This window comes from Sminthopsis crassicaudata, chromosome 3, assembly GCF_048593235.1.
Source record: "Sminthopsis crassicaudata isolate SCR6 chromosome 3, ASM4859323v1, whole genome shotgun sequence".
NCBI classification, from domain to species: domain Eukaryota; kingdom Metazoa; phylum Chordata; class Mammalia; order Dasyuromorphia; family Dasyuridae; genus Sminthopsis; species Sminthopsis crassicaudata.
In genome coordinates this window covers 260,974,937-261,001,591 of record NC_133619.1, presented here as the reverse complement: position 1 = coordinate 261,001,591, position 26,655 = coordinate 260,974,937, and the positions used below count along the sequence as shown (strand labels likewise).

The 26,655-nt window shown below is 32.2% G+C and overlaps 1 protein-coding gene across 1 annotated transcript in view; it reads left to right on the top strand.

The window, feature by feature from the left end:
* The window catches only part of LTN1 (listerin E3 ubiquitin protein ligase 1), a 95,276-nt gene extending 72,922 nt beyond the window's left edge, over positions 1 to 22,354 (top strand). The window contains exons 22-30 of the mRNA XM_074300606.1: positions 4,320 to 4,521; positions 7,429 to 7,666; positions 9,643 to 9,717; positions 16,602 to 16,788; positions 19,143 to 19,314; positions 19,927 to 20,147; positions 20,875 to 21,069; positions 21,299 to 21,466; positions 21,993 to 22,354. Of these exons, the coding sequence (XP_074156707.1) occupies positions 4,320 to 4,521; positions 7,429 to 7,666; positions 9,643 to 9,717; positions 16,602 to 16,788; positions 19,143 to 19,314; positions 19,927 to 20,147; positions 20,875 to 21,069; positions 21,299 to 21,466; positions 21,993 to 22,055 (1,521 nt within the window). The 3' untranslated portion in view covers positions 22,056 to 22,354. The remainder of the gene's footprint in view (positions 1 to 4,319; positions 4,522 to 7,428; positions 7,667 to 9,642; positions 9,718 to 16,601; positions 16,789 to 19,142; positions 19,315 to 19,926; positions 20,148 to 20,874; positions 21,070 to 21,298; positions 21,467 to 21,992) is intronic.
* Positions 22,355 to 26,655: the final 4,301 nt, after the last annotated feature.

Sequence of the window (26,655 nt, the reverse complement as noted above, 5' to 3'; positions counted from 1 at the left end):
CAGTCTAATGACTAATTTTAAAGTCTGAGCTCTCCAAGTTCTTGACCAGGGTTTAGTTCTGAGAAGTAATAGACTACTTACTCTTGGATATGGGCTCTTATCATTTGGTGAAAAAGCACTGCTGATTTGAAGTAATATGATTGCAACCTTCTTTTTTGTTTGGAATTTCTGTCTGGGTTATCTCACATAATCGGGGTGTGAGTATGTAGATATTTATACAAATAAGGAATTAGAGAGGGAGAAGCAAAGAACCAAGATGGCAGATAACAACTGAAGCCTCTCAACTTTATTTCCAAATATCTTTTTAAAATAGCCTGTCAAATGAAATTGCTGAGTGGTTAAAGCCAACAGAAGGTCAGGGTAAGGCATTTTTCCAGCCCAAAACAACTTAGGAGATAAGCAGAAGTAGTCTCTGACACTAGTGTGTGAGCCAGCCAGAACATACATGGTGGCAGTAGGAGCATTGGAGAAGTAGCTATTAACAGCAGTAGCAGCAACTTCAAGAACTCTCAGCCTAGAGAAATTGGTCAAAAAAGAGAATCTAGGGGAAAAAAAGATTTTAGAGACCCTGAGCTGACACTAGGACACAGACCCAGAATTTTTTGATAACATATTTACCCAATAAGTGGTTCTGAGTTATAGTTGGAGTGTGGAGAGGAGCACCTATAGTTACGAAGGATTAAGGGCTATGGTTCCATTATTAGAAAGGAATATTAGCACTAGATAAAAAGGTATCTAGGTGACAGAGAAAATCAGTATAAAATTCTAAAGACAACAGTGGTATAAAAACAAACCACAAGCAAGGCCTCAAAGAAAAAGGTAAATTAGACTCAAGCCCAACAAACATTCCTGGAAGAGTTTAAGAAATAGTTAATAAGTAGTAGAGGGAAAAATTGGGGGAAAAAATAAGTGGTCTAAAGAAATTATGAAAAAAGAATGAACAGTGAAGTAAAAAAAGACACATGAAAATACTGAAGAGGGGTAGCACCTTAAAAAAGACATTAATCAAATGGTAAAAGAGGTACAAAAATTGGCTAAAGAAAAGGACTTAAAAAATAGAATAAGAAATGGAAAAAAGAGACAAAAGCCCACTGAAGAAAAGGAATTCATTATTCTTTTCTTTTTGCTAAAGGTAATATTTCTATACAATATTAATATAGTGATGGTAGTGGGCAACCTTGTTTCACCCCTGATCTTATTTATTGGGAATGATTCAAGTTTATCTGCATTACACATATGATGCTTTCTGATTGTTTTAGATAAATGCTACTGATCATGTTAAGGAAAACTCCATTAATTCCTATACTCTAGTGCTTTTAATAGGAATGGGTATTGGATTTTGCCAGATGCATTTTCTGCTTCTATTGAGATAAGCATGTAATTTCTGTTAGCTTAGTTATTGATAAGTAAAGAAATATATCTTAACCAACAGGGAAGTAGAAGGAAAAATGGATAAAAGAAAGAAGGGTAGATTAAGAGAGGCAATCCTCAGAAGAAAAGCAGACTTTTGAGTCTAAAAAAGGTTGAAAAGAGAAGGATAAGCAGAAGAGCCTGAGACTGTGTACTACTTCACACATATTTAATTGAGTAACATGACAGAAAAGGAAAATGACAAATGCTGGAGGGGGGAGATAGAAAAATAAGTACACCAAAGCACTACTGTTGATAAGAGTTGTAACTTGGATCAGCCATTCTGGAAAAAATATGTACATAACATTTTTCCCCCTGAGGCAATTGGGGTTAAGTGACTTTAAGGTCACACAGCTAGGAAATGTTAATGAGGTCACATTTGAACTCAGGTCCTCTTGATTTCAGGGCTGGTGCTCTATCCACTGCACCACCTAGCTGTCTCTATGCATGTAATATTCTAAGATTGTACATATATTTTGACCACTACTAGGTCTGAATCCCAAAGAGATCAAAGGAAAAAGAAAAGAAAAACTATATGTACAAAAAATGTTTGTTGCTACTCTTTTTTGTGGAGGCAAAGAACTGGATATTGAGGGGTGCTTATCATTTGGAGTATGGCTGAACAAGTTTTATGTGATTGTGATGGAATACTTGTGCTAGATGAAATACTGTTTTGCTAGAAAAACATGCAAAGTTCTAAGTAAACTAAAATTCTGATGCAAAGTGGAGTAGAAATGTTTTTAAAAGAAATGAGGAGAGTAGCTGACACCTGAATCTCATTCTCAATAGTATTTTATTTTTCCAATTACATATAAAGTTCTGAATTTTTTTCTCTTCCTCCTTTATCACCCCCTTGCCAAGACAACAAGCAATCTGATGCAGATTATACGTGTACAATAATTTTTAACATATTTCCATATTAGTCATGTAAAAAAAAACAAAAGGGAAAAACACAAGAAAGAAAAAGCAAATAAATAAATTAAAATAGTATGTTTTCATCTACATTCAGTCTTTATAGTTTTCTCTCTGAATGTGGATGGCATTGAATCTCATTTTCATCTGAACCTAGTCATAGGAGAAAATAATTAAATAAAACACCCAGGGAATTCGTTATAGGAATATATTTTACTCAGCATGGAAATAGGAGGGAGAGAAGGAGAAATTGGAGAGTAGAAAAAGGAAACATTCATCTTAAACATAACACAAACTAAGAATAATGCCAAGATATTTATGATTCTTCTGAAGTAGCCAAGTATGGAAATGAGGAAAATAGGTACCCATAATTGGGAAATGGCTAAATAAATTGTGTTAATGTCTAGGACACTAATATATTATTGGTTCAGTTATAAACTGATCCAACCATTCTGGAAAGCAATTTGGAACTATGTCCAAATGGCTATCAAATGCTGCATAACCTTTGATCCAGCAATATCTCTACTGGGTCTGTATCATGAGATCATAAAAAAGGTAAGAGGACTCACATGCAAAATTGTAGCAGCCCTTTTTGTGGTGGCAAGAAACTGGACATTGAGTGGATGCACATCAGTTGGAGAATGGCTGAATAAATTAATATATGAATGTTAATGGAATATTATTGTTCTGTAAGAAATGATCAATAGGATAATTTCAGAAAGGCCTGGAGAGACTTATGTAAACTGATGCTAAGTGAAGTGAGTAGAACTAAGAGAACATTGTACATGTCAACAAGATAATATAATGATTAACTATGATGGACTTGGTGATTTCAATCCAATTCCAACAGACTTGTGATGGAGAGAGCCAGTTGAATTCACAAAAAGGATTGTGGGGACTGAATTTAGACCACAAAATAGTATTTTCACCTTTTTATTTCACTTTTTTTTCTTTTTGATCATTTGCAGCATGATAAAGGTGGAAATATGTTTAGAACATTTGCACATTTTAAACTTATATTGGATTACTGCTGTCTCAGGGAGGGGGTGAATGGAAGAGAGGGAGAAAAATTTGGAACAAGAGATTTTGCAAGGGTGAATCCATATATATTGAAAATAATATCTATTTCCCCCCCCCCCCCTTTGAGGCTGGGGTTAAGTGACTTGCCCAGGGTCACACAGCTAGGAAGTGTCTGAGATCAGATTTGAACTCGGGTTCTCCTGAATTCAAGGGTGGTGCACCACCTAGCTGCCCCAATATATTGAAAATAAAAAGCTATTTTTTTTTTTTAAAGAAATTATGTTAATGTGATGGATTACTGTTGGTGTAAGAAGTGATGAAGAGTATGCTATCAAAGGAACCTGAGAATATTTGTATGGACTAAGGCAGAGCAAAATGAATAGAACCAGGAGAAGAATTTATATATCAGATGACTTAGGAACTCTGTTCAGGATAATGTCAGCCACAATTTCAGAAGACTAATGATGAAACATATTGCTGCTTCCTGTAGATAAAAGACTGATTATAAGACACACTCCTATACATATATGGGTATAGATGCATATGTTATGTTTTTTTTTTTTTGTTTTTTTTTCCCCTTTTGGATGTGACCAGTGAAGATTTATTTTGCTTTTTGCTTAAATAGATATATATTTTTTTCTAACAGGGTTTATTTTCTTTTGTCCTCAAGGGAATGGGATTTGGTGGGAGAGGACAGGAGGAGTTAAAGGGGAAGAGAAGAAAGAAAAAGTTCATTTTTGCTGATTGAAAAAATATTTAATTTTTAAAATATTATCTTGGGAAAATCACTTCTCTGACTGTTTTCCTAGCTTTAAGAAATTTCTTGAATTTTTTAAATAGGATTACTTTATTGAATAAAGGTGATATTCTTGAAATGCTTTATTAAGTCTTAAAAATACACTGTAAATATATTACCATTATTACATCTGATTTTAATAGAAGTTTGCATAATTAATTCTACCTGGCTTTTATTCCAGACAACAAGTGAAAATCATGCACTGTATCCTGTTCCACTTGTGCAACTGTTTGCCTGTGTTAGCTGTGATTTGGCTTGTACACTGAGTGCTTATTTCAATTCCATAAGCAGCAATCTTCCTGTAAACCTAATCAGTGAATGGCATGAGTTTTTTTCTGAAGGCATACACAATTTGCTTTTACCTCTTTTGGTGAAGATTACAGGCAAGTAAAAAATGAAATAGTGTCCTATTCTTGAAATGCTAGCTTTTGATAATCATAAGATCCAAAAAATTACGTATAGATAATAACTATAAATATAACTATATAACTATATAACTTATATATATATAGCTATATATATATATATAAATTCAAGACTAAAGGAAATTTAAATGGTATTATAAATATTTGAAGTAATATGGGAATGGCATGATGAAGAATGCTGAGAATAAGGTAAAAATTATGGCACTTATTTTTTTATAGCATTCAGATAACAGGACAATTTATAACTTAGGAGTTGAGCATACATTTAACAAAAAATCCCTCCTAAAACAGTTGCTAAAGGAAGAAATAAGTTATTTATTTTTTCCCCAAAACTTAGTATTTAATTTTCAACGCTTTTAAAATTTTGAATTCCATTTCTCTCCCAGGAAATCATGCAGTACATATTTCCATATTAACTTTGCTGAAAAATAAATAGGTAAAAACATGTTAAGAAAAACTATATTTCGGTTTGCTCTTAGAGGTCATTAATTCTCTCTCCAGTGGAAGTTAGCATTTTTTCATCCCAGTTCTTCTTTCACAAGCCTTTTTTTTCTTTCTTTCTTTTTTTTTTTAATAATAGTTTTTATTTTCCAGATATATTTGCATGGGTAATTTTACAACATTGACAATTGCCAAACCCTTTGTTCCAATTTTTCCCCTCCTTCCTTCCCCCCCACCCTCCAGATGGCAGGTCGACCAATACATGTTAAATATGTTAGAGTATAAATTAAATACATTATATGTATACATGACCAAACAGTTGTTTTGCTGAACAAAAAGAATCGGACTTTGAAATAGTGTACATTTAGCCTGTGAAGGAAATCCAAAATGCAGGTGGACAAAATTAGAGGGATTGGGAATTCTATGTAGAGGTTCATAGTCATCTCCCAGAGTTCTTTTGCTGGATATAGCTGGTTCAGTTCATTACTGCTCTATTGGAACTGATTCGGTTCATCTCATTGTTGGAGAGGGCCACATCCATCAGAATTGATCATCATACAGTATTGTTGTTGAAGTATATAATGATCTTCTGGTCCTGCTCATTTCACTCAGCATCAGTTCATGTAAGTCTCTCCAGGCCTTTCTGTATTCATCCTGTTGGTCATTTCTTACAGAACAATAATATTCCATAATATTCATATACCACAATTTATTCAGCCAATCTCCAATTGATGGGCATCCACGTAGTTTCAATTTCTGGCCACCACAAAGAGAAGCCTTTTATTTCTAATTCGATAATAATACTTACCTTTCCTATTTATTTATTTATTTTTTAAAGAGGGTAACATAAACAGTTAAACATTAATTCTAATTAGAAAGATAATTTAGCTTGCCAATTGTACCATGGATTTGTTGATCTTATTAGGAACTACCTTTGAATACAAGTGCTTTGAAAAAAATCTCGCCATCTAAGTTTAGGTAGTAACTATATGTAGTATACAAAATCATTTCCAAATTCACTTTTCTTTTGAGGTCTACCGTATACAAGTAGGTTCTTGTTGAGAAGAAAGGAAAAGAAGGGTAGAGAACGGTCTGAAGCAAAGGAGTTTTTTTACCCAAAAGGTGCATGTGGACATTTAGTTGTTTGGGAAATTTCAACGTTCCTTTGCTTTTTAAATCAGGGAGGCCTATTCTTAGAGTATTTTTTGTTTTGCTTTTTAATAAAAGAAACATTGGATTATAATTGTTAATAAGGGGGAAAAATTTGTTAATAGATTGATTATTTAAAATATAGGTTAACATTTCTAAGTTTGTATCCCAAATACATCAAAGAAAAAGTGGGAGGAGCATCTATTTGTACAAAAATATTTATAGGAGCTCTTTTTGTGGTGACTAAGAATTGGAAATTGAAGGGATGCTCATTTTAGCTTGATGGCTAAAAAGAGCTTATGATGATTATGGAATTGTACTATCATATATGATGAGAAGAATGCTTTTTAAAAAAAAACCTGGAAAAGACTTACATGAACTAATGGAAAGTGAAGTAAAACCAGGAGAACATTGGACACAATAACAGCAATATCGTATGATGAAAAAACTTAACTATTTTCAGAAATACAATGATCTAAAACATTCCCAAAGGATTAATGATTAAAGCATACTATCCACTTCCAGAGAAAGAATTGATGTTTTAATACAGACTGAAGGATGCTTTCTCCTCCCCCTCCATTGGTCTTCTTTTACAAAATGACTAATATGCAAATGTTTTACATGATTGCATATGTATAACCTATATCTTATTGGTTATGAACTTGGGGAAGGGAAAGGAGGGGTAGAATATGGAACTCAGAACTAAAAAAAATTGTTAAAAATTATTTTAACATAATTGGAGAAAAATAAAACATTAAATATAAAAAATCATAAGATGTGGAGGTAAGCAATACCGAGTAGGTAAGATATAAATGAAGCATTACGAACTTACTAGATGCAAAACTTTGTGGTATTTAAATTCTACTGACATATATCTCATTGAAAAAAACTTGCACTCATGAATAGAAAAAATATGTAATAAATATATGTGCATATGTGTGGAATATCCACAAAAATATGTGAAAGGGGGCTATTAGATCAGAATATTTCTTTTGGCTAAAAACCTATTGTAAAATTAAAGTCTTAATTAAGATATCTTAATTGAATATGGGACATTTTTTAAAAAAAGAATCAGTAGCATAGAAACAAAATTGAATTGCCATAATGTTGCATTTGGTAATAAATAATAAATAGATAACAAAACAGCTCCTTTTATATTTCATTTATTTTGTATTAATAAAATTTCGCAGCTGTCTATTGATTTTCTCTTAAGTATTAATTGGAGTAACTGCCTCATGGGATCTTTTTGTTTTGCTTTTGTCTTTCTTTTATTAGAGGAAAACAAAGATATATCTGAAACATCTTTTCAGAATTCAGTGCTGATACCTTTGGGCGAAACATTAACATACATATCAAAGGATCAACTGCTCAATCATAATCTTGCTATTAGATTAACACCTGACCAAAAGACCAACCTTCCCGAACGGCTTCAGACTTTATTAAATACACTAGCCCCATTACTTCATTTCAGAGCTAGACCTGTGCAAATTGCAGTTTATCATGTATTATACAAGTAAGAATTCAATAATGTGTTGGGTTTATGTTGGGTTTTATTTAGATTTAAACCTTTGAAAATTATGTATGTATGTTTTTTTCATTTAAAAAGGTTGATAACAGATTTTGTTTAGTAAAAATTTAGAGAATTTAAATTTATGTGGTTTAGAGAAAACCATGCAATAAATTTATAAAGTATATGTTAAGTGAAAGAAGTGCCACATTTCTTTTTATTTTTCTTTTTTATTTATTAATTTTATAATTATACATTTTTTGACAGTATATATGCATGAGTAATTTTTTTATAACATTATCCCTTGTATTCATTTTTCCAGATTTTCCCCTCCCTCCCTCTACTCCTTCCCCTAGATGACAGGCAATCTCATACATTTTACATGTGTTACAGTATAACCTAGATATAATATATGTGTGTAAATCCAATTTTCTTCTTGCACGTTAAGTATTGGATTCCGAAGGTATAAGTAACCTGAGTAGATAGACAGTAGTGCTAATATTTTACATTCAATTCCCAGTGTTCCTTCTCTGGGTGTAGTTGTTTCTGGCCATCATTGATCAGCTGGAAGTGAGTTGTATCTTCTTTATGTTGAAGATATCCACTTCCATAAGAATACAGCTTCATACAACAATGAAGTGTACAGCGATCTTCTGGTTCTATTCATTTCACTCAGCATCAGTTGATGTAAGTCTCTCCAAGCCTTTCTGAACTCATCCTGCTGGTCATTTCTTACAGAGCAATAATGTTGCATAGCCTTCATATACCATAATTTACCCAACCATTCTCCAGTTGATGGACATCCATTCATCTTCCAGTTTCTAGCCATTACGAAAAGAGCTGCTACAAACATTTTGAGAAGTGCCATATTTCTAATATAGTGCTAATTTCTATAAAATAGTTAATTTTAAAAGTAAATTTCTATTTTTAGAAAACTAAATTTGTATTTTTATTAGATGAATTTTAAGTATATAAATTATTAAAGAATTTTATGTTAATAATAGGTAGAATTTATGTAGTGCTTTAAGTACTTTATTTTATCCTCACAACAATCCTGGGAAGTAAGTGCAATTATTATCCCTATTTTATAAATAAATTGAGGCCAGCAGACTGTTTTTCAGTGACTTTCCCAATCACACAACTACTAAGTGTCTGAAGCCCAATTTGATATAGTTTTCCTGACTTCAGATCCCACAGTCTATCTACTGCACCACTTAGTTGCTTCTGCTTTTGTAGTCATTGAATTATTTATAAAATTAATCATAGAATTATAGGATTGGAAGGACCCTTAAGAGTTCATCTAGTTTTTCCCATTCATTTGACTAAAAGATATTTAGAATCAAAGGCTTTCTTTGAAGCACACAATTTCTTTTTTTGTTATTACTTAATCTTATTTTCTTAAAAAAGAAACATTTTCCAAGCAAAATTATTTAAAAAGCAAATTTATGTAATGTTAAATATGGACAAATACAGAATTATGGAATTAATATGTAGTAATAAAGACATGTTTTTATGATTTAAAAAATTTATTTTCTTTTTAAATTTTAAGATGTACTGCTATATTTTGTTTTAACATAGCAGATCCTTTCTAACAAAATGTGAGTGAGCTATTTTGAAAAGTAAATTTCCAAAATACTGTTGACAGAAAAGGATATGCCAGGTGGAAGAAAGGGATGTTTAGCTTTAATAGTAAAGTTAAAAAACAAAGTTTTGTTGCCTCTCAATGTTGACCTTATTTACATTTATTTGCTATATTCATTGTGAACATTATATCATTTAGCTTTCTTTGTTGTAAATCACTGCATACAAGTCCTGGTTTTTATGGTATCTTAAGCTATATTACATACATTTATATAGTTTGTAAAATTTGTCCTTATAGATTATTTAAACTTCATGTTTTAATATAATAATTAAAAGCTCATCTCATATATTGAGCATTGTAGAAGAAAAAAATTTTAAGTTATGTTTCTTTTATCCCTTAGGCTGATGCCTGAATTGCCAAGGTTTGATGATGATGATGTTAAATCATACGTTGATGAAGAAGAAGAACCTGCCTTGTGAGATTTTTAAAATTTTAATTGTAGTTGAATCCTGTTAATATCTTTATTTGTTTTTAAAATTCTCATTCAATAAGTCATTCTTAATATTTTACAAATAGATCATATTGGTATAATTTTTAAGGTTTTGTTACCTAGAGTTGTGACTCATTGTGATTCTTAACATTGGTTTTGGGATTTTGCTCCTTAAGTTAGCAAAAATTTATTAGAGAAATTTGCTTAGATTTTGTTGTTGTCAATACTATATGATGATCATTTCTGATGGACATGGCTCTTTTCAACAATGAGAGGATCCAAATCGGTTCCAGTTGATTTGTAATGAACAGAACCAGCTAAACCCAGAGAAAGAACACTGAGGAATGAGTATGGACCACAACATAACATTTCTACTCTTTGTTATTGTTTGCTTGCATTTTTGTTTTTTCTTCTCAGGTTATTTTTACCTTCTTTCTAAATTTGATCTTTCTTGTGCAACAAGATAACTGTATAAATATGTATACATATATTGTATTTAACATATATTTTAATATATTTAACATCTATGGGACTACCTGCCATCTAGGAGAGGGGGTGGAGGGAAGGAGGGAAAAGTTGAAACAGAAGTTTTTGCAAGGGTCAATGTTGAAAAATTACCCATGCATATGTTTTGTATTTAAAAAGCTATTTTTTAAAAAAGGGAAAAAAGTAAATATGAGAAAGAAATAAAACAAAACAAAAAAAAGATTTTGTTGTTATTTTAGACATGTGATTTTTTAAGTGCATATAAAGCTGGGTTCTTCATAGAGGAGCTCCTTTTCAATGATACAGGGTAAGCTACCTTCAAACTATCATCTTCAGCAGTTGTCAGAGTTGCTGAGTTTCTGTGACTGCCCAGGGTCAACATAGCTAATATGTACCAAGACGGAAATTGACTCCCAAGTTTTCCTGAAGCCAAAGACAATTCTTGATCTACTACTATACCACATTCTCTTGACTAGCATTATTAATTGTAAGTTATTTAGATAAAATGAACAGATTAATTAAGGATTTAACTATTTGCAAGGCATTGATACTGGAGATATAGTTTAATATAAGTAAGGGACTGTTCTCTGGTCCTCAAGAAGCTTAGAATATTTCAAGATAAACATAAAAAGTTATAACAATTTAATATTTGGATAAAAGTTCAAAAAATTGACAAATGAATTAGAAAATAACTCTTTTGAGAATTTAGAAGAGTAAACAATAATATAGAATTATGGATAAAAGACCAGATGGGGACTTCAGAGACCGTTTTGTTTGTATAATCCTCTCATTTTACAGAGGAATTATCTTACTCTCAGAGAGGTTAAGTGATTGTCCAAGGTCACTCAGTAAATGTCAAAGGTGAGATTTGAACCCTTGTTCTTTGATTCCAGAGTCAATCCTGTGTCTGTGCACCTCAGGTACACGAGTAGAAAAAGAAAACACTCCCGAAAGAAGTAGAAATTGAGCACCTTCAAAAGCCTGGCAAAGTTGTTGCATTGCCAGAGAACTTTAGAGAATTAATGAAGTCTCTAGTCCAGATTTCTTATTTTAGAGATGTGGAAATCAAGAATAAAAAGCTTGGGACTTACCCAGAGGCATCCACATAGCTAATTAGTGAGCCAGTAGTGGAATCCAGGTTGGTGGTTGTTGCTGTTTTACTTCAGTCTTTAGCTCTTCCATAATATACTGTTTTTCTTTCATCTTACCTTGTAAGGTTGTCTGGATTCATTGAAAATTTTTGGATAAAAGTATGATAATGATTATAATAGTACTTTAGAAATGATTTTCAGGATAAAAATTAAGGGTAGGGAGAGGGAAGAGGGAAGTGAAACTGGAAATGAGGTCAGATTTTAGTTGTAGTAGTTTAATTATGAGCTATGAGGTAGCCTACTAGCAGTGGGAATAATAACAAAGAAGGGGAAATTTTCTACTGAATTTATAATATCACTCTTTTTTCCTACCATACTTAGTCTAAACCTCTCTCTGGTATTATAGCTTGATATTTTACTCTTCTACAATACAAATTTTCCTCTTGAATGAAGTCAGTCTTCATATATTGTATGCAAAGCTTATGTTTATTTTTCATTTTTTACTCTTTGTTTCTATTGTTTTCTTAATGCATTATGCTCTCTTTCTTCTCTGCCTATTCAAATTCAAGACACAAGTACAACTCTTCTAAGAATTTTTCTTTGACTATTTCAAACTTTAAGAATTATTTAAAACTTAATTTTTATACCACACTGTTTAATAATTGATTTGTAAACTATTGCTTTCTAAATTTCTTTTTTGTCCAGAAAATTTTTCTCCCAAACTAAATTATAGTTTCATCAAAGATAGGCATACTGTTTACTGTGTCTTATATTTTATTTTATATCCCCCAGAATGCTCAGCAAATAGTAGGTGTTCTGTAAATATATATTTATTCCTTTTTTTAAAAAAATAGTGTCAACTTCAAATGAAGTAACCTTTTTATTCTTTTGCAACAAAGAATATTAATTTAATCAAGTAGTAAATATATTAAGATAATTATGTATATTTTTGGTTATGTGATAGGTCCCAACATCCTTAGAATTATAGAATGATAAGAGTTGAAGAAACCTTTTCTGTTCCAACCACCTCATTTTACAGATGAAGAAACTGAGGGCCAGAGAAGTGAACAGATTTAACCTCCAATCATATAGCTAGCCTGGATCTTAGTCTGATATTCTTTTGTTTATATGGACTTTGTTTGAAACCTCTTTCAACTCCATATGTAAAAGAAGGAACTCGTATCAATCATGTTTTTTAATGAATATTAAAAGCACTAGGTAGTAGTAAGAATCTAAACAGAAGAGACTTTTGAAGATTGAGAGGGACTCAACCATCCAGATTTTAGAGATGAAGAAACAGAGATTGGAGGTTGAATGAATTGCTCTTATGTCATGCAGGGATTCAGTGGCAGATTTATTTTTTCTTTCTAACATCATCTCAAACAACCTCATATATAATAAGAAAAGAAGGAATAAGCATTTATGCAGTCTATTGTGTGTTAAGTACTTTACAAATATTATCTGATTTGATTGTCATAACAACCCTATAAGATAGATGCTTTATATTATCCCATTATACAAATGTTGAAACATGTGCAAACAGAAATGAAGTCACTTGCCTAGGTTTACACAGTTAATGTCTGAAATTGACTTTGAATTCAGATCTCTCTTACTGAAAGGTTCAGGGCTCTAAACATTTAGCCACCTTGCTTCAGTTTATATACCCTGACACTTCATATTAAAAGACTTCAAAGACAATGAAAGAAAAAAGGATTAAATGTATATTTATTATGTGCCAAGCACTATTTTATTTTTATTTATTTATTTTTATATTATAGCTTTTTATTGACAGAACATATGGATGGGTAATTTTTCAACATTGACTCTTGCACTCGCTTCTGTTCCAACTTTTCCCTTCTTTCCTTCCACCCCCTCCCGTAGATGGCAGACAGTATCATACATGTTAAACATGTTAATGTATATCTTAAAGACAATATGTGTGTTCATATTTATACAGTTCTTTTGTTGCACAACAAAAATCTGATTTAGAAAGGTAAAAATAACATAGGAAGAAAAACAAAGATGCAAGTAGTCCACACTTATTTCCCAGTGTTCTTTCTCTGGGTGTAGCTGGTTCTATTCATCACTGGTCATTTGGAACTGAATTGGATCCTCTTATTGCTGAAGATAGCCACTTCCATCAGAATTGATCCTCATAGTATTGTTGTTGAAGATCTCCTGGTTCTGCTCATTTTATTCAGCATCAGTTCATGTAAGTCTCTCCAAGCCCTTCTCTATATTCATCCTGTTGGTCATTTCTTACAGAGCAATAATACTCCATAACATTCATATCCCAGAATTTACTCAGCCATTCTCCAATTGATGGGAATCCATTCAGTTTTCAGTTTTTAGACACTACAAAAAGGGCTGCCACAAACATAGATAACTTTTTGAGCATAGTTCTAACTTGCTCTCCAGAATGGTTGAATTCGTTCACAACTCCACCAACAATGCATCAGTGTTCCAGTTTTCCCGCATTACCTCCAACATTCATCATTATCTTTTCCTGTCATCTTGCCAAGCACTATTTTAAGGGTAGAGGTAGAGCTTACTTCCTCAGACTCTTTGTATAGAAACTTTTTATATATCATGTCTTCAGTTTTGTTCCATGTGAATCAAAAAGAATGGGCTTTAAATAACAAATATGATTAGATAGTTTCTTTATCAAACTATGTCTTACATACATGTCTATACATGTTGTATGCCCCCTTTGGAATGTAGACTTTTTCCAAGACATGTTGTATCATATTTTCTGAAGCTATTGAGATTAGTATATGATTTCTATTGGGTTTGCTATGGTCAATTATGGTGATAGTTTTCCTGATATTGAACCAGCACTGCATTCCTGGTATAAATCCCATTTGGTCATAGTGTATTATCTTGATGATAAATTGCTGGTAATCTCTTTGCTAATATTTTATTTAAAGTTTTTGCATCAATATTCATTAGGGAGATTGGTCTGTAATTTTCTTTCTCTGTTTTGGTTCTTCCTGGTTTAAGTATCAGAACCCTATTTGTGTCAAAAAAGGAATTTGGCAGTACTCCTTATCTGTTTTTCCAAATTTTACATAGTATTGGAATTAATTGTTCTTTAAATGTTTAGTGGAATTCACTTGTGCATTCATCTGGCTCTGGAGACTTTTTCTTAAGGAGTTTATTAATGACTTATTCAATTTGTTTTTCTAAAATGGGACTATTTAAATAAAACACACGACAGGATAGGATGGAAAGAGAGAACAAAAATACATACTGGGGAGAAAATAGGATGGAGGAAAATACAGAGCTGGTAATCATAACTGTGAATGTGAATAGGATGAATTCTCCCATAAAATGGAAGCAAATAGAGTAGATGAAAAAACAGAATCCTACAATTTTTTTTTTTTTTTACAAGAAACATTTGACAAAGAGAAACATATAGAATAAAGGTAAAAGGCTGGAACAGAATTTATTATGCAACAACAAATCACAGAGACAATCCATGATTTCATTCATGAAAATGGCAATAATGAGACAACATACCAAAACCTATGGAATGCAGCCAAATTAGTTCTTAAGGGAAATTTTATATCTAAATAGCTACATGAAATAAGATAGGGAAAGAGGAGATCAGTGAATTAAGCATACAACTGAAAAGGCTAGAAAAAGAAATTAAAAACCTCCAACTAAATACCAAATTAGAAATTCTGAAACTCAAATGAAATATTAATAAAATAGAAAGCAAGAAAACTATTTAACTAATAAATAAAACTAAGATATGGTTAATTTGATCAGAAAAAGAAAAGAAAAAACCAAATCACCAGCATCAAAAATGCAAAGGATAGGCTTACTATGCTTATGAATGAAAAAGAAATTAAAGCAATAATTAGGAGCTACTTTGTCCAACTGGATGGCAGCAAATCTGACAATCTAACTGAAATAGATGAATATTTACAAAATTATAAATTTCCCAGATTAATAGAAGAGGAAATCAATTACTTAAATAGGCTGTATCATTTTTGAATACTATGTGTTATGCATAGTAGATCTTTAATATGCATGTTAAATTGAATTCAGTTTAATTACCTGAGAAATTTGGTTTTGTATTTCTTTTGTAGGACTGGTATTTGTTTCCTTAATAATGTGTTCACAGTCAGTCCTTTTTATTTCCTCCTTACAATACCCTGACCACCCTCTCTTTCTACCCTTTGACACCCCACCCCATCTGTGGGGGAAAAGAAAAAATTAGGGAAAGAAATAAATAATTATCTAAAACCTTGGAAGTTCTGTGTTTGTGGTGGGAAGGCACAGCATACTTAATATAGTATAGTGGAGGAAGCAATAAATTTAAAGAACTGTCATTGGATATTAGGAATTTTCTCAGCTCAGCATTTCTACGTTTTTCCAAACTAAAAAAGTTGGGAGCCAAGAGTAGGACAAAATATACTTTATCCATTCCTCTCACACTGAGAAACACATTGCTAGTAAATTGGCCAGCTTTGATCTTGGGGAGAAATAAAATTTGAAGCTTTCTTAATCTTGGTAAATGTTAAATCTAAGAGAGTTTCCAATTATTAGTTCAATGCTAAAAAATAGCAAAATTTTTTTCCATTTCTCATCTTGATATGGAATTTTTGAGTTTTCTAAGCCTGTGTCAGTGGGCTACATTCTTTGGCCTTTCTGGACAAGCTAGAAATGCTTTGTGTTTAGGCTTAGTTATGATCTTTATGTTTGTCATCTGAGGGCCAGCTAGCCTAAGTTTTGGAAAAGTTGCTTGCAGAATGATGGGCTTTTGCTTTATTTATTTATTTATTTTTTGATTGTAGCAGCTTCTATTCATCAAATCACAAAGGAATTGTGACCTATGTGAGTGGAGGAATATATATTAACCATATCATGAATCCTTAAATAACTGAAATGTTATTTTTCATGTGAATAATTATCACTCTAATTCAGAACTAATGGCCATTATGAAAGAAAATGTTTTGCTTGCACTGTTTTAAAGGCTTAATAAATATTGACTATTATTTTCCCTCCTTTCAAATCTCCATATAGTAAAAAAGAAAATAATCTTAATAAGTTGATAAAATGTTTTGGTTTGGAATTAACTAGTATCCAGACTTACATTAATTGCCCTTCAGTTTGCATTATTGCCTTGTTGTGTCTTGAGTTAAAAAAATGTAATTTAAAGAAAGTTAGAGCCAAGATAACCTGAAGCATTTAAATATTGGCAGATTTGGCAGTAAGTTGGTTCTATAGAAAGATTTAAATTTTTAAATATAATTCTATAGTCTGTAATTTATCATTAATTCCTAGGTCACCACCTGCAGCTTTGATGACTGTCCTTGGCGTCTTGGAAGATTTACTAGAAAATATTCTGGAATGTTATCCTGTTGGAGAGTTTGCAGTTATTCAGCCATTGAGTGAGGAGTTCTGCTATGTTTTAGGGTACCTCCTCACCTGGAAATTAATTCTTACTTTTTTCAAAGCAGCTACATCTCAGGTATGTCCAAAATCATTCTTTTCCCATTTATTCTTTATATCCCACTTAAGATGAAAAACCACTTTCCTTATTTATTTTTTTTAATCTGAACAACTTTGGATCTAATGTATTTAAGCTTCCTCTAACCTATTCTTCCACTTTCCTTTCCCTAATATCTCTTATTTCCCCACCATCCTTGTTATTTGTATTGTTCACTTTCCGACTCTTTCCCCATTTCATAGTGAATATAATCATGAGCCTAGAATTCAAGCTGCCTTAATCTTCTTCAAATTTCTGTAGAATTTGCTTTTGACTAACTGTAGTCAACTAGTTTCTGGAGGGAAAGTATCCACTCCAAGTGGTTTTCAGTGCCCTTTCTTCAGAATGGATGTAGCCATGCTCATTGGTTCCCTGTCCTAGTTCATGTGACTGGATTGAATTACCCTCTTGCTAATTTTAAAATAGAATAACAGATGCCTTGATAGACAGCATATACTAGACTCTGTACCCAGTTTTTCAACTCTGTATAAAGAGGGTGGATGTATGTTTTATTACTAGTTTTCTGGAGCCAAGACTGACTACTGTATTTAATCTAAAAATTAATGTTTTTTAGGGTGGTTTTCTTATACACTATTGTAATCTATTATGTATATTGTTTTCTTGTGCTTCATTCTATAACTTTTCATAGAAATCATCCATGACTTTTTGAGTTCCTTATGTTCATCATTGTTTATTCTATAATATTCCATTATGTTATTATATTCTAGTTTGTTGATCCATTTTCTTCAATTTGTGGGTACCTACTTTGATTTCAGTTTTTAGTTTTCACAAGAAAATTATATCTTTCATCTTATTTGAGCGGCTCTTCCAATTACTCTCTCCATTACTATTAAGATTTTAATTTATCAAGTTTCATGCATGTGATTGTAGTTGAAAAAAGTTGTCTAAAACATTAATAGATAATGTGTAGTAGTTTTGTTCTTGTTTTAATTTGTTTTCATATACTTGGTTTTTGGACTTGACCCATAATTTCATTGTTGCAGGAAGCCTCCACTCCCACACTACCTTAGCCCCCTATTCTTAGATAGTTATCTCTGAGGCTTGGAAAAGAAAGATGACTTGCACAAGATGATTCAGCCATTTTGTTTCAATTTGTTTCAATTTGTTATCCATAGAACTCGAACTCTAATTTTCCTCATTCTCCCTGAGTCTGGAACTCTGAAGAAAAACTTATTTTTTAATGAATTGTAAAGCCAAGTTTTTCTCTTCTACTCTATTCTTTTCCTTTCTATGCCTTTTTATCACATACACTCATACTCTCATATTCATCCTCTCATACTCATTCATACTTCATCTCCCTTTCTCATGGATTGATAGTCAAATCATATTCCTTTTTCTATTGTGTAGAGTGTGACATTCTAGTTTCCCACAGGAATGATCTTAAACACAAATAGAAACAGGGCCTCTAAACCTAAAGGATCCCTTGCAGGCTACATATTAACTTAGAAAACCACATAATTTAGATTCTATTATATTTTTATGTTATTAAATATTTCCCAGTTGCATTTTAATCTTGTTCTGCCACACTCAGGAGTGTTGAGCTGTTCATAACTCAGTATTCAGCTGTAATGTCCAGACTAGCTCTCTGGAGGACCTTGGGATCAGCCCCAGTCCTTCATCTTAGTGGAGAAGTGAAGGAGGCAGGAGAGCTGCCATGTGGCTGGTCAGAGATGGAGTCTGGAATCTGGCCTCTTCTCTTGTGTCTGTGGCTGAGAGCTATGGCCAAGAGCTATGGCTTAGAGAGAAAATCTTCTGTGTCTAAGACTTCTTTTAAATACTCCAGTACTATTGTGTCACTATATCACACCCTTCTGTCTTAGATTTAAGTACATCTTTTCAGAGTTCCTGCCCTCTACATTCAGCACCCTGTTTCATTGCACTGCTTGAATAAATGAGGAGGCAATGTATAATTAAAATGCAGGGTTAAATTATATTTGATGTAAATGGCAACTGAAAGCTGTGATGGGGTTTTTAAATAGAAGAATGAAGTTATCAAAATAATTTTGAAGAAGAGTCAGGAATATCATTTAAGTTAAGTATTTCTTAGGTTAGGAGTTTTTGATCTCATTTTCTGACTTATTTCATAAGATCATAAATCTAGAGCTAGAAAAGCCCGGGCTCCTCATTTTGCCGATAAGATTACAGTTCATGGAGGTCAAAAGACTTAGCTTCACACACAGATATTCAGTGTTGGAGGGTGGGATTCAGAGCCAACTACTTTGAGCCACCTTTCCCCCCACTGTTATTGCATACTTTGTTTTTGTGTTTTTCATCCTAGTCTAATCTGGAATTACTGACAATTTTGTCTCCATCAGCTTCGTGCCCTTTATTCATTGTACCTTAGAAGAACAAAGAGTCTGAATAAGCTGCTCTGTCACCTGTTCAGACTTATGCCAGAAATACCCACCTTTGTGGGACCAGCTGGTGAGGTCTCAAATAAGGAGACAAAAACATTCTTTACAGAAGAGCTCCATTTACATGTCAGAGGTCAGTAAAGCATATTGTTTTTAATTCTCTATTTTATGAAACTAGTTTCAGATTTGAGTTTAAAATGTTTTCTTCCAGGGAAAACAGCTTTTTCTTTAGCCTGTTTTCAGCCTAAAGGCAAGAGAAATCATAGTTGCTAAGAGAAAACTGATTTAAGATATTCCAAAATTTCTTCTCTCCAGTCATTTTTCTGGTCATTGAATTTGACTAATTAATTCTGAATTCTTTAGCATGCTAATAAACCTCTGCAGTATTTTACTGGGTAAAGAGCTAGATATTGTTTGCATACCTAAAATCCCCACTTCCAAGGAAGGCTAATGCTCACAAAATCTTTTGAGGTTGGGAGTTCTGTGCTTCAGTGGGCTAACATTAAGCCAATCAGATAGATGTTGGCATTAAATCTACCATCAAAATGGTGAACTGGGAATAGTAATCAAACCAGGTGCTCTAAAGAAGGTAGAACTGGCATAAGTCAAAAAAGAAGCAGGTCTCTAGGACTTCTTTGTTTTAGGCAGTGTTGTTGCTGATGAATAAAATTATTTTTTAATGAAAATGAAAATCTTCTAGGTGTGTGTATATGTAGATAAATAATTAAGACTTTTTCTCCCCTAGAGACAGCAACCCTGTCATCTCAGATTCCCCACTTGGCTTGTTCTGTCTATCAAATCACATTAAAAGATTTGCCAGCTATGGTTAGACTTTGGTGGAATAGCTGTGAGAAGCGTGTTTTCAATGTTGTAGATAAATTTACAAGCAAGTATGTGAGTAATATGCTTTCTTTTCAAGAAATATCTTCTGTGCAAACAAGTACACAGCTATTTAATGGCATGACGGTTAGTATCTTTTAATTTCTCATAAAGTTTTTAGAATGCTGGCTATAACTATAATTGTAGTTTTCAAAATCATTAAAGTTGAATGAACTTTTGTGAATATTTTTGTTTTTAAAATGAAAGGATTGTGAGTTTATCTTAACTAGAAGATAATGTTGATTGTCATGAAGAATCAGATTGTCATTCATAAAACAAATTGAGTATGATATGCAAAGGATTTGTTTAATGCTCTATATTTCTGTGCTTCTTACCCACACATTACCAGCTCTATAGTTCCATCTATTAATAATTTCTTCTTTCCTCAAGGCATAGCTTTTATTATTGCTTCAAGATGAAAAGTTTCTTATCAAATGTCTTATGTGGTCTAGACATCTCCTTTTCCTTTATAATGCATAGACATTCCATTAGACTTGTTAGATCTTTAAAAGGAGAAACTATATAATTTTGTATGTTCCCTAGCACTTGGCATGATTGCCTTGGATATAGCATAATATAAAGTTACAAAGTTATATGATGATTTACATATATATATATATATATATATAAAACATACTTTTTGGATAGTGTACCTTTGACATTGCAGTCTGTCATTAAAGAATGACATTTATAAGTAAGTACATTTAACACTATGATTTACTTATATACTCCCATATGTATTGATTTTTCTTAAGATAATTGCTTATAATACATATGGGAATAATGATTTTAAGATTGCTGCTTTTTCTTCCAGGTAAAAGCTCGCTCTACTACAAGAGAAGTCATTGCTACCTACTCAGTTGATGACATATTCATTGAACTTATCATTCAGCTTCCTTTGAATTATCCACTGGGCTCAATAACAGTGGAAAGTGGAAAAAGAGTTGGAGTGGCTGTTCAGCAGTGGCGTAATTGGATGCTGCAGTTAAGCACATATCTCACTCATCAGGTGAGTTTTAATTATGTATATTAGTTTTTCAAATTAAATCAGAGCAACTTTTTGGTGGAGGGAATTCATCTGGCTCCCCCAAAATGGGAAACCATATAAAGCAAACAGTTAAAAAAAAGTTAGTTAAGCACATTCTTTAACAAACTCTTAGTTTACAAAGTCTAATTTGAAAAATAACACCAGTAACATGGTATGCATACTGATATTATACTTTTTTCTTCCTTGCTAGAATGGAAGTATTATGGAAGGCTTGGCATTATGGAAAAATAATGTAGACAAACGTTTTGAGGGTGTTGAAGACTGCATGATCTGTTTCTCAGTCATTCATGGTTTCAACTATTCTCTTCCCAAGAAAGCTTGCAGAACATGCAAGAAAAAATTCCATTCAGCTTGTTTGGTAAGACTAGGGGAAAAAAAAAAAGTTCAAAAATTATGAGTCAGTGATTTGTAATTGATATGATAATTTTACCAGTATTATCTGATTTCTTTTTTGTTGTTTTTTTGTTTTTTGTTTTGCTAAGGCATTTAGGCTTAAGTGATTTGCCCAGGGTCATATCGCCAGGAAGTGTTAAGTGTCAAAGGCCAGATTTGAACTCAGGTCTTCCTGACTTCAGGGCTAGTGCTCTTATCCATTATAACCACTAGCTGCCCCCTTTATCTCAAATTTCTTAAATTTAGTTAATTAATAGTCATAAATAGTTCTTTTGTTACTTATTTTCACTTAGGAAGTTTTATATTAGAGAGAGATCAAAATGATAGGCCCTGCATATTTGTAAGTCCAGATGCATGATACACTCTGTCTCAGTAATGTAGAGCAATCTTTTTTTTTTTTTTTTTTATCATCATCTTGATTTTTGGCTTAGAAAAAAAGCAACTTGAATATTTTATTGTCTTTAATGTTTTTTAATGTTTATCTTTTGCAGTACAAATGGTTTACGTCTAGCAACAAATCCACTTGTCCACTGTGCCGGGAAACATTTTTCTGAGAGATTGTTTCATTCAGAGATTACTAAAGTTGCTCTATCATACTCATAAAACATTTTAAATGCTGAAGAAAATCATTTTCATATGACCATTATTTCTGAATAGGATCAACCAGAAGATTCCATTTGTTTTTTGTGATGATCCTGAAATCAGGTTTACCTGCCTCTGTATTGTTTTGTAAAGCATTTGGAAGCTTTTCTTTGGCATAAAATATTGGCAAATTTACAATGTAAAAAACTCAGTTTATTTTAATTTGCATATTAAAAATAAATTTGAAAATAAATTACAGAATTTATGTGTACATGGGAGTATTATTTAATTGTAGCATGCTAACACTTATTGTTTGAATAAGATTCCAAATACATATGTGGGGACATATCAAATAAGGCATTTGATAAGGGTTTCAGATTATTATTAAACTAAAAATAGTTCCTAATATAATTTTAAGGCAGCAGTGGATAAAATACCAGGCTTGAAGTTAAGAAGAAATACTCTTCCTGGCTGTGTAACCTGAATATGTTATTTAACTCTGTCTCAGTTTCCTCATCTGTATAATGAACTAGAGAAGAAAATGACATCAGTATTTTTGCCAAGAAAACCCCAAATTGGGGTTACAAAGTCAGACATGGCTGAAACAACTGAACAACAAAAAAATATGATTTGAAATTTAGATTTTAAAATAATAGGCCGCTATTCACAACTTCTTTACTTTTCTAACAACTTTTGCTGGTAGAGGGGAAGAACCTCATAGATGAACAGTATGCTTTTGGAGGCTTTGAGAGATATTGAAAATACCAACTAATTCAGTTTTTCAATCTTTAGATTTTTTTTGTAGTTAAGTTTTTAAAAAAATTGAATTTAAAGAAGCTTTTTAAAATCAAAGATCAAAAAAAGGAGGAAAATTAACAAGTGCTATAATATGACCTCCATATTAATTGTCACGTTTTCTAAAAAATAATTTAAAATCCTAATAAGGTTGTCATCTTGTAGCAGCATAAGTCAGTTAAACTTAAAAAAAAAAAAATCAGTGTATAAGATACCTTCAGACATTTGTAAAATAACTAGTATGTTTGACAAAATTAATCTCACTTTTGTCATGATTACTTAAGTTCAAAAACTGAAATGTCACAAACTGCTTCATATCCACAACTTTACAATGGTGTGAAAATGAATGTTATATTTGGGGGAAGAATTCTCCCCCCAGAATCTTTGTTGATCTTGGATTTGATTTCAGAAGTCAAAGCAGTATTTTCAACTAACTTTCTGAGATTTATTGTTCACGGTTCATTTATTCATTATGGGATCAATGGAAGACCTACTGTAACAGCAATATAGCAGTTTTATTTTTATACCAACATTTGATGATTGATAGTGTATCCTTTTTCTCCATAAAGATAAAAATACTATTTTTCTAGTCAAGAATAACATTGTATTAAAGTGTTAATACAAATAATGTAAAAGTTTCTACAATAAACACATGAATATTTAAATTTCATATTACTAAAAGTCCATTAACTAAACTCCAAAGAATTAAAACCCAAATGTTCTTAAGTGGGGGAACAAATTATACTCTATACTGCAAGTGGATATTAAGCTACCCTGTCATATCAGTGGTCTTAAATCCATCAATCTTATGCTATTCGTTTTTATTTTATTTTTTAGAAAATTAATTTAATTTTTACAAAAATTTTATGCATAGGTAATTTTCCAGCATTGACACTTGCAAAACCTTTTGTTTCAACTTTTCCCCTCCTTCCCCCAGATGGCAGGTTGACCAATATATGTTAAATATGTTAAAGTATAAGTTAAATACAATATATGTATATATGTCCAAACAGTTATTTTGCTGTACAAAAAGAATTGGACTTTGAAACAGTGCATTTTATGCTATTCATTTTAGAAAGGGATGGACCTATTGCAAAATCTTTTTTAAAATTAAATTTTAGTATTTTTTCCAATTAACTAGTTAATTTCTTCCTCAGTTCCCTGCAAATCACTAATAAAAAGCCCCAAACCCTTCTAAATTTAATTCCATCATATCTCTGGCTGAATGTGGCTAGTAATGTGCTTTTCTTTTTAGTCCTCTGAAAATTGTGGTTTGTCATTCACAAAATAGTTTTTTAAAAAAAAATTCACATTGATCAAATGAGAGAGCTAGTGTGATATAGTGAACGGGGTTCAAATCCAGTTGGACACACTGGCTGACTGAAAAAAAAAATCACTTAACCTTTCAGTGCTCTAGGCAACTCTCAGAATTTGTTGTCAATTTCAGAAGATGGTGCCAATGGAATTTTCTCATCCTAGAATTCCCCATAACACTGAAATCATAGTTCTGAATCCTATTCTTTCCTATCACACAAATTCCTTAGAGAACAATGTAGAAAAACTAAAAATTCTAAAATGTTTTGATTTCTCTTACGAGTTATTTAAAAATAATTTTTCTCATAAAAGTACATTTGTGTTTGTCAGTGAACAGGAATGATTACATTTAATTCAGGTGATCATTACATATAGTACTGTGGGCAAAAAACCCCTAGGAAAAATGGAATAACCACCTACTGGGGAATAATCTCAAAAATGGCAGAAAGACATCCAAGGTAAACCATTCAGCATCACAAGAATACATCATAGGACTAGACAGAATTCTGTCTATTCTCCAATTGCTGATACCAAAGAAGTCAAAGTCGATCACTTCTTATGAAGAACTACATCTTCAAGAATTAACACCAAAAAAAGAACGTATCACATTCATCACAGATGATTGGAATATTAAAGTAGAAAATCAAAAGGAAATTGGCATCAAAGGCAAGTTGGGTCATGGAGTATAAAACAAAAGAGGAAAGACACTAACTAACTCACTGGTCACAGCACACACTTTTTCAACAACTCAAAAGGTGACTACAGGTGGGCATCACCAGATGGTCAATATCAATATCCTGGAGAAGCTCTAAGCAGTCAGTTAAAACAAGAACTGAAACTGACTGGCTCAGATCATGAGCTGCTTCTCACAAAATTCAGACATAAATTGAAGAGAAAAGCCCATCAGACCCTATAGGCATGACCTAAATAACAAACATCCCTTATGAATAGGAAGGAGAAAGTGATTAATCAATTTAAAGTATTAGATCTGATAGATTAGTGCCTAAAAAATTATGATCAGAGGTTTGCAACACTGTACAGGAAGTAGCGACATAAAACATTCCAAAGAAAAAGAGTGAGAATGCAAAATTATCTAGCTGATGTTAAGGAAAGACGGAAAGTGAAAGGTATAGAAAGAGAAAACGAACGATGCACTGAAATGAATACAGAATTCCAGAAAATGACAAGGAGAGTTAGAAATACAAAGAAATAGAAGAAAACACTGACATGGTAAGGACAAAAAAAAAAAAAAAAATCTTTAAAAAATTTTTTATTTTTTATTATTATTTTTTAAATCTTCAAGAAAATTAGAGATTAAGGAAGTGTTTCCTTCAAAAAATGGGCATGATAAAAGACAAAAACAGAAAGGACTTAAGATGTGGCAAGAATAATCAGAAAAAACATAAATACCTTAGGTTGCTGATCTAGAGCCAGACATTGGGGGGAGTAAAGTTAAGTGGGACTAACATGAAGGTATTCCAGATGAAGGTATTTAAAATCCTAAAAATGATGCTCTTAAAAGTACTGTACTCAATATGTCAGCAAATTTGGAATATGCAACAGTGGTCCCTGGATTGGAAAAGATCAGTTTACATTCTAATTTTAAAGGCAATATCAAAGAATATTCATTCAAGCTACTGAACAACTGCTTATGTCACATACCAGCAAGGTTACACGTAAAAGATTTTCAAGCTAGATTTCAGCAAAATAATGAACTGAGAATTAACAGTACAGGCTAGTTTTCAAAGAGGCAGAGAAACCAAAGATCATACTGCCAACATCTCTATATTATGGAGAAATCATGGGAGTTTCAAAAAAAAAACATCTTATTTTTGCTTCATTGATTACAATAAAGCTTCTATGTAGGTCACAAAAATGTGGCAAGTCCTTAAGAGATGGGAGTATCAGATCACCTTATTTGTTTCCTGAGGAATTTGTTACGCAAGCCAAGAAGCAACAGTTAGGACCAAACATGAATAAATAGTTAGCTTAAAAATGAAAAATGAGTGTGACAAGGATATATGTTGTCACCTTATTTGACTTATATGGAGAATACATGATGTGAAATGCCAGGATGCATGAGTCAAAAGCCAGAATTAAAATTCCTGGGAGAAATATTAACAATTTCAGATATACAGATAATAGCTCTCTGATGGCAAAAGGAGAAGAGGAATTAAGATTCTTGTTGAGGGTGAAAAAAGAGAGTGTAAAGACTGGCTTGAAGCTTAAAAACATCAAAAATCCAAAGATGATGTCAACTTAGTCTCATCACTTCCTGGCAAATAGAGGGAGAGAAAAAAGGAAGCAGTGTCAGATTTTATATTCTTAGATTAAAAGATTATTGTATACAATGACTGCAGCCATAAAATTAAAAACCACTTGCTCCTTGGAAGCTGTGGCAAATCTGGACAGGATATTAATAAGCAGATATCACCTGCAATAACGGTGTCCATTTACTGAAAG